Source organism: Malania oleifera, chromosome 7 (assembly GCF_029873635.1).
Source record: "Malania oleifera isolate guangnan ecotype guangnan chromosome 7, ASM2987363v1, whole genome shotgun sequence".
Classification (NCBI taxonomy): domain Eukaryota; kingdom Viridiplantae; phylum Streptophyta; class Magnoliopsida; order Santalales; family Ximeniaceae; genus Malania; species Malania oleifera.
In genome coordinates, this window is record NC_080423.1 from 73,104,765 (window position 1) to 73,116,495 (window position 11,731).

General features: G+C 35.0%; 2 protein-coding genes across 2 annotated transcripts; one reads left to right on the top strand and one right to left on the bottom strand.

Annotated features, from left to right (window-relative positions):
• The first annotated feature begins 2,490 nt into the window (after window positions 1-2,490).
• Window positions 2,491-4,707, top strand: LOC131159770 (pentatricopeptide repeat-containing protein At1g07590, mitochondrial). The gene is made up of 2 exons (XM_058114933.1): window positions 2,491-2,900; window positions 3,326-4,707. Exons 1-2 carry the CDS (start codon window positions 2,553-2,555, stop codon window positions 4,574-4,576), a joined length of 1,599 nt encoding a protein of 532 aa, XP_057970916.1. The 5' UTR covers window positions 2,491-2,552; the 3' UTR covers window positions 4,577-4,707.
• A 1,626-nt stretch (window positions 4,708-6,333) lies between these two features.
• Window positions 6,334-10,157, bottom strand: LOC131159216 (outer envelope pore protein 16, chloroplastic-like). Its single transcript, XM_058113942.1, has 6 exons — window positions 9,867-10,157; window positions 9,705-9,756; window positions 9,339-9,370; window positions 7,598-7,631; window positions 7,385-7,452; window positions 6,334-6,639 (listed from the first exon to the last, which is right to left on the bottom strand). The coding sequence occupies exons 1-6, from the start codon at window positions 9,978-9,980 to the stop codon at window positions 6,499-6,501; spliced, it is 441 nt and encodes a 146-aa protein (XP_057969925.1). The 5' UTR covers window positions 9,981-10,157; the 3' UTR covers window positions 6,334-6,498.
• Window positions 10,158-11,731: the final 1,574 nt, after the last annotated feature.

Consider the following 11,731-nt stretch of genomic DNA (forward strand, 5'->3'; position numbering starts at 1 on the left):
ACAGAGGTGAGCTAGAGAGAGACTCATAAGGGGGGCTGCGCAGCTTCAATTTGCGTGAATTCAAATTTATATAATCGTGATCTTTTATATATATATATATATATATAATGTATATTATATTATTATTGTTTAATTAATAATAATTAATTAATTAATTATATTATTTATTTATTTTGAAATCACCCCACTAATCTTATATAACCATTTTTGGGGTTATTACATTCTCCCCTTATAAAAATTTCGTTCTCAAAATTTGCTATTCATCGCCTTTTTATCCTTAAAGAAGAACACCCAATTTATTAATTATCCTAACTTATGGTGGAGGAACACCATGGTTACAAAGGAGGGTCTTGGGAAATTACAACTATCCAAAATTATCCCAAATTCATTCATATTCCAAAACTAAAAACTCTATCCATCTTATGTTACACTATACAAATCAAAATACAACATTATTATTCACTCTTATCCTGACTGGTTCAACTCTGAACTCCACTAAATAAATATGGGTATCTTTGGTGCATTTGGTCCTCTAATTCCCAAGAAACCTCCTCAACAGCATGATTGCGCCATAACACTTTTACCAGTGAAATCTTCTTCGTGTGTAACTTCTGTTCCTTCTAGTAAAAAATCTATACTAACACTTCCTCATAAGTCAAGGTATCACCCAACTCCAGTGCTTCATAACTAATTACATGGGAGGGGTTCAAGATGCATTTCCTCAACATCAAAACGTGAAATACATCATGTATTCTAGATAAAGCAGGTGGTAAAGTCAGCTTGTAGGCAACTAGACTCACTCGCTCAAGAATCTCAAATGACCCAATATACCTAAGGCTCAACTTACCATTCCTCCCAAATCTTATAATCCCCTTCAATGGTGTTACATTCAGGAATACATGATCCCCTGTATCAAACTCTAACTCTCATCAGCGAGTATCAACATAACTTTTCTGCCAGCTCTGTGCTACACTGATCCTATCTCTAATGAGTCTGAATTTATCTTGAGTCTGCTGAATTAGCTTTGGTCCCAATAACTGTCTCTCCCCTATCTCATCCCAATATAATGGGGATCGGCAGCTCTTGCGATACAATGCATCGTATGGTGTCATCCTGATGCTGGTCTGAAAGTTCTTATTGTAAGAAAACTCAATTAGTGGCATATATTGTACCTAGCTGCCTCTGAAGTCTAGCACGCGAACTCGCAACATGTCCTCTACAATCTGTATCACCTTCTCCGTCTACCCATCTGACTGAGGATGAAACGCCATGCTGAAGGATAACTAAGAACCCATGGCTCCTTGCAAAATCCTCCAGAAACAGAATGTGAACCGTGGGTCTCGATTTGATACTATGGACACAGGAACACCGTGAAGTCTAACTATCTCCCGAACATACAACTCTATCAATCTATCCATGGAGTAGTTAACTCGGATGGGAAGAAAGTGGACAGTCTTCGTCAGTCTATCAATGACTACCCAGATAGTGTCTTGTCTCTGCTGTGCTGGCAGTAATCCCGTGATGAAATCCATTGATATATGATCCCACTTTCACACGAGAATAGGAAGTGGTTGCAATTGTCCTACCGGTCTCTAGTGCTCAGCCTTTACCTGTCGGCACGTCAAACATTACCCTACAAATTCTACTATCTCCCTCTTCATGCTGCTCCACGAGAATGATTCCTGAAGATCATTATATTAGATGCAAAAGCCATCATTATAGAAAAGAATACCCTTAAATAGATTTGAATGAAGTACAAGATAATTTTATACTATGTTGTATTCAATCAAATAAAATCAAATCCAAAGTTTTAAATTCATGCTCTTAAATATCAAGTAAGAAAATAGTAATATGATATAAAAAAATAATAATTTAAATGATTCTTTTGAAAGGTAAAATTTAATTTAAATATATTAATATTGATAAAAGAATGAAGGATTATGGACAACCAACCCTCTCAGCCCTTGGATCTATATCCATTTGTGAATATTATATATGTTTGTATGTAATCCACAATTAAAATGGAACTCCTACATTCTCGGCAGTTTAAAGACACTACCTTTATATATTTTTATTAGTATTATATGAATACTCTTTTATCTAATATTTCAAAACATGAATTTGGGATTTTGAATTTAATTTTATATGGATTAGGATAAAATGTGATACAAAATTGTATTGTATTTCATTCGGCATTCTTATTTATAAAAATATTTTTTTTATCTAATGTATTGAATTCCGTAAAAAAACTAACCTCATTATAGCTTTTCATAATTTGAAAAATCAAAAAATGACTTTGTGATCATAATAAAATTACTATCGTGTTGGAAAGTATAGGTCCCCAATCTTGATTTGAACAAATTTTAATATATTTTATATAAATTTAAATTTAAGATCTCGTAAGTAATTTTTAATTAAATCAAACTAGGAGTTTACCTTAATTTTTCCTATTATAAATAAATCTAAACCACGAAGTAAAAATATAAGGGAAAAACGTAACTCATGACCCAGAACCCGCTCTGGGAGTGGGAGTTGCGTGCGTCAGGAAAGCAATGCGAGCTGCGGGCCTTGTGTGGGAAAGGACACTCTTTCAAGCCATACGACGTCGAACGTCCACTGTTTTTTCCTCTCTTGTCAACCGAACACCTTCTGGTTTCTCCGCCTTCTTATTTTGCTCCCAGGCGCCGCCGGTTAACTTGCCGGAGTTGCAAAGTGTGGAACCGAAGCAAGAAGAACCCGAGCAGTGCTTGTCTCGGAGGATTGAGCAGCTCCCGAGGGGAGAATCTGTTGGGTCTGCTTTCCAGAGCTGGATGGGTGACGGCTTCCCTGTTCACAGAGGCCTCATTTTTCACGCCATTAACCGTTTGAGAAAGCTCCACATGAACAAACGCGCCATGCAGGTTCTCTCTCTCTCTCTGTTGGGAAAAAGATCATGCATAACATGTGTTTGCTTAAATGTTTGTATTAAGCACAGCCTGCGCATGAGTTTACTCAATACCCATAGAAGATTGTTCAGTTAAAATTGGGGAGATTATAATAAAAAAATGGCATTAAAATAGTATTTTTCTGATCTTTGGTATTAATTTGCATTTGCAAGTAAGGAAAATGCAGAACATTTTCTTGAATTTGGTAGTCCCCTGTACTTTGGTAGTTTCCGAGATGGCACGAGTTGGCTTTCTTGAGATAATAGTAGTATAGTACCATCTACATTTGGAGTAAGTTACATGTTTCCTTCAGATTGGATCACTTGCCTAAGGCAGGAGAATGGAGCAAAAACTTAAGCTGATTTTGAATGACTCTGTGTGCGCGCCTTTTTGGCTGGCAGGTCATGGAATGGGTGATCAGGGAGAGGCCCTACAAGCCAAAGGAGCTGGACTACTCCTATCTACTTGAATTCACAACTAAGCTTCATGGGATAGAACAAGGCGAGAGGCTCTTTTCTCATGTCCCTCCTGAGTTCCAGAATGAGTTGCTCTACAATAATCTTGTCATTGCCTGCCTGGAGAAAGGGGTTATAAGGCTTTCGCAAGCATACATGAAGAAGATGAGGGAACTAGGCCATCCTATCTCGCACTTGATTTTCAACCGCCTCATAATACTCCATTCTTCCCCTAGCCGCAAGAAATCCATCCCAAAAATCCTGACTCAAATGAAGGCTGATAGAGTGTCCCCCCATGTCTCAACTTACAACATTCTCATGAAAATAGAAGCTAATGAACACAACATTGGAGGATTGGTCAGGGTCTATAGTGACATGAAGAGAGCAAACGTCGAGCCAAATGAAATATCATACTGCATATTGGCCACCGCACATGCTGTGGCGAGGTTGTATACAGCATCTGAGGCTTATGTTGAAGCCGTGGAGAAGTCTGCGACAGGGAAAAACTGGTCAACTCTAGATGTCCTAATTATATTGTATGGATATTTGGAGAAGAGGAAGGAGCTAGAACGGACGTGGAGTAGTGTGACAGAACTTCCCCATGCGAGGTCCAAGAGTTACATGCTTGCAATTGAAGCATTTGGTAGGATTGGAGAGATAAGTCGGGCAGAAGAGCTTCTTTCAGAACTGAAGTCAGAAAAGGGATTGAAATCAACAGAGCAGTTCAACTCAATAATATCTGTTTATTGTAAACATGGTTTCATTAGTAAGGCTTCTAAGCTTTATCGGAAAATGAAGGAAAGTGGATGCAAACCAAATGCCATAACTTATCGACATCTTGCTCTGGGTTGCTTGAAAGCGAATCTGGTGGAAGAATCTTTGAAAACTCTAGAGTTGGGTGCAAATCTAAGGACCAGCACCAGGGTTAGGAAATCGACCCCCTGGTTGGAGACGACTCTTTTGATAGTTCAGATTTTTGCAGAGAAGGGTGATGTAGAGAATGCTGAAAAGTTGTTTGAAGAACTGGACAGTGCAAGGTATACAAGGTATACTTTTGTGTACAATACCTTGATTAAGGCTTATGTGAAGGCCAAAATTTATGAACCAAGTCTTTTGAGAAGAATGATACTTGCAGGAGCCAGGCCAGATGCAGAAACCTATAGTCTGATGAAACTTGCAGAGCAGCTTCAGACTTGATTGCTGTTGTTATATGATTGTAAGAAATACATCATTGATTATTATCAATACATATAAAGCACTTGAATTGTTGTGGCAATTCAAAGAAAATAAAATGAAGGAAATCTGGGAGGATCATACCGCAAATTTTTTAGGAAATTTGATCATTGTTCATGTGCATCACTTAGTCGCAGAGTAGAAATTATGCTCTAGTCAGTGTTGTCTTTTTGCCGGTGATTTGCTAAATGAAATTGAAATGAAAAATAAATTCCATGTACTGTTCTTTGTTTCTGAAAATGCCTGGTTTTCAGAACTTTCTACATCCAGAATTTCTCGAAAGAAGATTTAGATAAAGTTAAGCTCTTAACATGCAACTTTTATGATAGATATGCAACATAAAATTGTCATCAAGTAGTATTTTCTTATTACAGATTTGGTCACATTTCAAGTTAAGTTTCGAATTTTAATTGGTGCTGATTTTAATTTTCTTTGATAGAATATCAGTAATACTATGAAAATGACACAGCATGAAAGAGAGGGGGGGGGGGGGGGGGAAGAGACAATTTTAGTGGCTAAGTTGAAATTTAAATAAATAAATAATTAAACACTAAACCTTACTGCATTTTTTTGTATTCTAATTTTAGCTTTTGACTTCACATTACAGTTATCTTTGAACTGCTCCTTCATGAGGTTCTCAATATCTCTACAAATCCTTTCCTTCTCAGTGCCACATTTCAGTATCCTGGTAAAAAAATAGAAACCTGAGGTGCCAGAGGCTCTTACTAAGTTCTGGACCCTCCGTCCAAAACAATATCTATAATCTAAGCACATATTTTGAGTTCTGAATTTAACTCCAGCTTTTTACCATCTCTTTTCATTCCTTACTAGAAACTAATCTTCAGTTAATCAGTTGATAAGAAAATGCACAAACATAACTTTGGAATTAGGCATCTATGAAGTAAATGAACCATATTTATAATCTCAATCAGATACTTAATCACCACTTCTGGCATCTTATTTGTTGCAAACTCAGGAAACCAAGACTTTGTGTTTTTATAAACAGCATGATGGGCGAAAAATAGAGAAACACTCTTGGACCATTTAGGACAACCATGGAGAGAACTCAGAGAAATGAATTAATAGTATAAAATTCGACTCTAATGCAAACATGCAACAAGTTAGTTGGAAAATCATCATTCACCCAAAATCAATTTCAAGTAATACTAGCAATTAATCTCCTCCAAAAGATATGTTAGGTTTAAAATCAATTCCTAGTTCAAAGAATGTTACTTATCAACCAAGTTGTAGAATGTTAGAAAAAAATAAATTTTGTATTACCAAATTATTTTCAACTGAAAACTGCCTGAAATCGGTAGTTCTGAGTGTTCTGTTAGTACAATTAATTCAGCTTAACTTCCAAATTATAGAAAATTTCAGTAGATAATTATATGTAACTAAACTGAACCAATAATAATGAATAGTTTTCTAACAAAAATTTTGATTGGTAAATTTGGTCATTAACTGAAAAATTGGCCTTGGAATTTTACGACCCAAAAAACTTTTTAACAACTCGACTAAAGTGCCACGGGTATTTAAGGCCCTTTAAACTCATTATCAAAAATTTCTGCTGAATCATCCAAATCAACAAAGTTAATTGAACTAGATTAACCCCCACCCACACCACCCCCCCCCCTCCCCCCCCCTCTTTTTTAGCTGAATACTGATCAGCCTATGAACAGGCGTTCCATAGAAATAAAACTTAAAAGCACACAAAAAGATCCCAACAAATACTTGAAGAGCAATTTGCATAGCATGAAGTGAGTGTATTAACATATAGGGTTCACTCTTCCAAACTAACAAATTTCAAAGGAAATGATAAAATATGCACTAAATAGTTCTTTGTTGCAGTCTGAAGAACTCAAGAATATTGAGTTCCAGTTTACTCAGGTGAGGTAGTTGAGGAACTCTGCTGCAGTTGCCACAGCACCCCCTGTGATGGCATCTACTGCAATCCTGTCTCTTTTGTTGTTGCTGGCAACAGATATCAAAGCTCCAGCCAATGCACCCCCAACCATAGCATTCTTCTGAAAAATATTCAAAGAAAATGAGTGGAGGCAGCATTATCAACTGAAAATTGAAATTGAAATTGAAATGAACTCCTCATCTAAAAACACCATTACTGAGGGCAATCAGGGGTTGATTTTGATGCTTCAGACAATTCACAAAGTCAGCCAATGAAAAAAGATGAGAAAAATTCACTTTCATAATGTTCTGATAAGCTTAACTTCAGGCCATGATTAAACCTCCTCATTTTATTATGCAAAAAGAACAGATTATGATAAAGTAAACTGCTACAACTTACAGCCCCTTCTGCAAGAACTAGTCCCACAAAATAATATGCCCGTTATTTGGTTCTTTTAAGAGTAGGATGTATTTTCCATTGCCGAAAGAATGCATAATGCAAGAATAAGACAATCAAATCCAGCTTATTTCCTGTAAGGTGGCACCAAGTCCAAGTGAAAGTAAGGAGGAGACACCAAATTTGTTTGTAGAAAAGGTAATCTCTTATACTGAAATAAAATGCTACGGTAGTTATTCACATTCATTCCTCTGATAAACTTTTTAGGTTCTTTATAGTTTGAATGCAGCTCAAGATGGCAGAAGCCAGCAATATATATGCAAACTATGGAAAGCAGGAAAAAAACAGAGTAAGAGAAGTGCCATTTTAACCCGTGGCCTCCCCGGTGCTTTAGCTAAGTAGGTAATATTAAAGTTTAAACTTTGAAGGAGGTATAGCTATGTAACAAACCAATCTACAGCAAAACTTACCCAATCTCTGGTACCTCGAATCCTTTCCACTCCATACTCCATTCCAACATAAACTCCAGCTACAGTTCCTGCCAGTGCAATGAAAGGAATTATTACTACAGTCCAGAGAAAAAAACATTCATGCCCAAAACAATAAATAAATAATTACAAGAATTGCACTTATGCAGAACAGGTTCCCAGAAGCTACCATATGCACTATGACTCCATACTTACCCCAATATGCACCTTCTTTGCACATCTTCTTCAACTACAATAATAGCAACTTCTAATTAGTAGGATGATGACAATAGATTATATTCATCTATTGCTTCAAAATGAATGATAAGAAAAATAAATAAAATCGCCTTCCACCCCGGATTCTTAATCTCTTTTAGCTTTCAATTTTGAGTTGAACATAATCCATTAAGCAACAGGCTAGTGAACTTAAAAGCAATAAGAAGAAGCTGCCATTCCAAGCAATACTATTTAGATGTATGACAAGGAAGCTAAGAAAGAATGGAAGTAGAAGAAGCAGCTAATATTGCCTGGCAGACCCCAGCACCATATTTGCAGAAGCTTACCACTTGGTCCACAAGGATTGTAAAATCAGCAATTGGCTAATATATGGAGATTGCACTGGTCATGATCTTCCTGCCACTGCTAAAAATTTTGGGAAAGGATGTATGACTACAGATCAGGGTAAAATATGGATTTTAACTAGGAGTCAGAAAGATAGGATAGTCATCTTGAAAGTGACTGGAGTATTCTCATCAACAGAACCACTGGCCAAATAGAAACCCCAAAGAGTTTTATGTGTATTAGAAAACAAAAGCATAGAATTGTAAACATCTAAGTTGATTTTAGTTGACTATGTACTCTTTAAGTCCAAGAAGAGCACAATTCAGAAAAAGTTAGTAATGGTAATGAAGGAGATCAAATATAAGGATACAGTCAAGCTATTGATTGAAAAATTTAGGCAATGGTGTCTGAATTATAGACATCACGGCAATTTATTTTGTAATTCCCCATTCTCTAGAGAAAAAAGGCAAGTACAATAATTGATGCAGAGACTAATAATACTGCATAAAATTTACCACCAGCATGAATATACCATATGCAACAGAAGTACATTGAAACAAATGACCAGCAAATCTATTCATGGTTGAATAAAATGAGAGAGAGAGAGAGAGAGAGAGAGAGAGAGAGAGAGAGAGAGAGAGGGCCCCGGGGAGTGGGGGAAGGTTTTGTTTTATTTTCCAGAACTACAATATCACTAAATGATTGCAATTAGCAACCACATATAGTTGGACATTATTTAGCCAAAGAAACGATAAGTGGGAAAATAGGGCCTTCAACAGTTGAAAGAGTAAACTTAATAAAAGAACAATAGAAAAAGAACGATAAGTGAGAAAATAGGGCCTTCAACAGTTGAAAGAGTAAACTTAATAAAAGAACAATAGAAAAAGTATACGTACCTCCATAATTACATAATCTTTTAGATTGGAAGGCCCATTTTGATGTCAAAGCGTGTGTAAATTAAGGATGCACGAATAAGGGTAGTTCAACATCAAAACATGCCTTCTAAAGTTCCAATCTAAAAGATAATGCAATTGTGTACCAGACAACCGAATGCAATCTCTCAGAAAGTGGTAAAAATGGCCATCCTGTATTTAGGAACTTGGGTTGGAATCTTAGGTTTTTATTTGTGTGAATTTGAATAAACTGCTGTTCAATATTATATTGAATTTTGTCCAATTTTATAAAAATCTAAATCCAACACATCAAATCTGTGCTCCCAGCTATAACAAGGTGGGTCTTCAACCAAATACTCACTAGCAGGGATCGCTCCTAAACCCACGAAGGCAACTTCCTTCTCCAACAATAGACAAATCTATATATAGAGCGGACAGAAAGTACGAAATTTCATATGTAGCTTCAATTAATAAACACGATAATCGAAATGAAGAAATCTCACCGAATGCTCAAGTTTCTCTTGTGAAAAATTCCCTGCAAAAAAGCATGTTAAACGAGCACTTAAGAATCACTTCCTCATTTCATATAAAAAGCAACATTAAAAGTGAGTCAGAATCATCAAATGTCCCACTTGGTTGCCAAGAGAAGATAACCACTTGGGACTAGAGAAAGCAGAGACTTTCACTGAACAAAGATAGTGCTACCACTTGACATGAACGACGCAAGATTTATTTTCATAATTTGAAACAACATCAAATAACAAATCTTGGATTTCATCAATTATCTCTCATCATTTTCTGAGCAACCAAACGGAGAATTACGTTAAGAAAAAGAAAATCGATCGAGGCCAGGATAAGAAAGGACACACCTCTCTTAAGGATGTAATAAGATTCCTCAGCGGCGGCTCTAGTGGCGGCGACCTGAGATAAATAACAAAAGGTGCGGTGTCAATGACATTAGAAGGAAGAAGCGATCCGAAAAATTGATCAAATGGTCGAGGGAATAGATCGAAATGAAGTGAAGAATGTACAGTTCCGATCTTCAAGAAGCCATCGACGGTGTGATTGAGGAAGGGATTGCCCATGTCGACGAAAACATCCACCTTCGGAGACGACAGCGAACCAGAAAACCTGCTGCTCGGCATTTTTCCTCTTCTTCGTCTTCTTCTTCTTCCAAGTGCACTCTCTGCTTCCGAACTCAACCAATTACATCAACCATTTTATTTATTAAATTCATTTTTATAATTTTCAATAAGATAGAAAGTTTTTAAATTTATTTATTTTTACTCATAATGTTTCAATTAATATTCTTCTATTTCTATGATGAGCAATGCAGTCATATCATAAATTCAATCACGAGGACACGTGACAGCATATTAGAGGAGGGCTATAAAAAATTAAGTGATAAATATATGTCCCTTCCGTAAATTTATATAAAATCACATTGTTTACAGATATTTTTCAAAAAGCTGCAAGACTAAATTCACCTCCATTACCCATCATGGTCATGGCTCCTAGTGTGGAGTATTTTCCTTTTTATAAATTTATCTTATAAAATAAATATTTGGATGGCTCGTAAATATTAGTAAGCATAAGTTACATATCTACCAATAAAATTCAAGAATATAGATTCCAAACACTAAATGTAGGTTGAGATGACAAATTCAATTTAATTTTGTATTGCATTTTCATTTAATAATGTAAATTTATATTAAAAATTGAAATATATATTCTCCACATTCCTCTAGCATATTTTTTTTTTAAATCGTAGACAATTTTTAATAAAGTTTGTTTTTTCGTATCACTTACAAAAAAAAAAAAAACGTTATTTTATAAATTCACTTTTGAAATAAAATCTTAAATAATAGATAATTATTAAAATGAAAAATTTGTAAATAACTATGTGAATACATAACTTCTTCATTTAATACAGACTTTTTTATGAAATAAAACTCTTACTCGTAACTACAAAGTACTAAAAGTGATGGAATACACACATCTCACCTGTCTTAAATTGATGTATAGTTGTAGCATAACTTACCTTAATAAAAATTTATACCTTGTTCCTGTTATGGAGATTGAACTTTTAAATAAAAAATAATAAACATTCAAATTTTGAAAAAAAAAAGTACTTATACTACTAAACTATATTGTTAAGTACAATGGCCTCTTCAATTTTTTAAAAAGTGTCACTTACACCTTCTAAACTATCTTCACAGTTGCACAATGCTTGTTTCATTAGGAAATGACTATTAAATATAATGGATTAATCTAATAGACATTACATATTAATATTATTTTTAGATAAAATTACCCTTATAAACCTAAGAAACATTATCATTAATAAAATTTACGATATGAGGGAGGTTGTTTATAACCTAAAAAAAAATAAAAGAAGTGTTTTGATCTCTCTCTCTCTCTCTCACACACACACACACACATGAAGAATTAACTACTTTTCAAAAAATAAAAATAAAAACTCAGCTGAAGAATGTTAACACTATGTTTGGGAGCATTGATTTCAATCTTTGGATTTGAATTTCAGTAGATTCGGACAAAATTCAATACAATTTATATTACATCTTCTCCAAATTTAACACAAATCCAAATTTAAAACCTCTCCAAATATAAGGTGATTGTATTGAGAATGAGAGTTATGCTCCCAAGAGGGGGAAGGGTGAATTGGGTATTTTAAAAAATATTCCTAGGTCGGGTATGTCCAATTATAATCACAACCATTATTTTACAAACCTATGATCTTTCAAAGGAATTTCAAATACCACAAATATCAATGTATGCAAGTATTTAAAATAAATACAACAATCACAACAATTTAAGTATAAGCATATAATTACTTGAAAACAAAGAGAGAAAGAAGAGAGAGCGCAAATATGAA

Coding starts and splice junctions, on each gene's coding strand:
- LOC131159770 (XM_058114933.1), top strand. CDS start 2,553: ATGCGAGCTGCGGGCCTTGTGTGGGAAAGGACACTCTTTCAAGCCATA. Junction 2,901..3,325: donor TGAACAAACGCGCCATGCAG/GTTCTCTCTCTC, acceptor TTTGGCTGGCAG/GTCATGGAATGGGTGATCAG.
- LOC131159216 (XM_058113942.1), bottom strand. CDS start 9,980: ATGCCGAGCAGCAGGTTTTCTGGTTCGCTGTCGTCTCCGAAGGTGGAT. Junction 9,371..9,704: donor TTATTACATCCTTAAGAGAG/GTGTGTCCTTTC, acceptor GCTTTTTTGCAG/GGAATTTTTCACAAGAGAAA. Junction 7,632..9,338: donor AAGAGAAACTTGAGCATTCG/GTGAGATTTCTT, acceptor CTATTATTGTAG/TTGAAGAAGATGTGCAAAGA.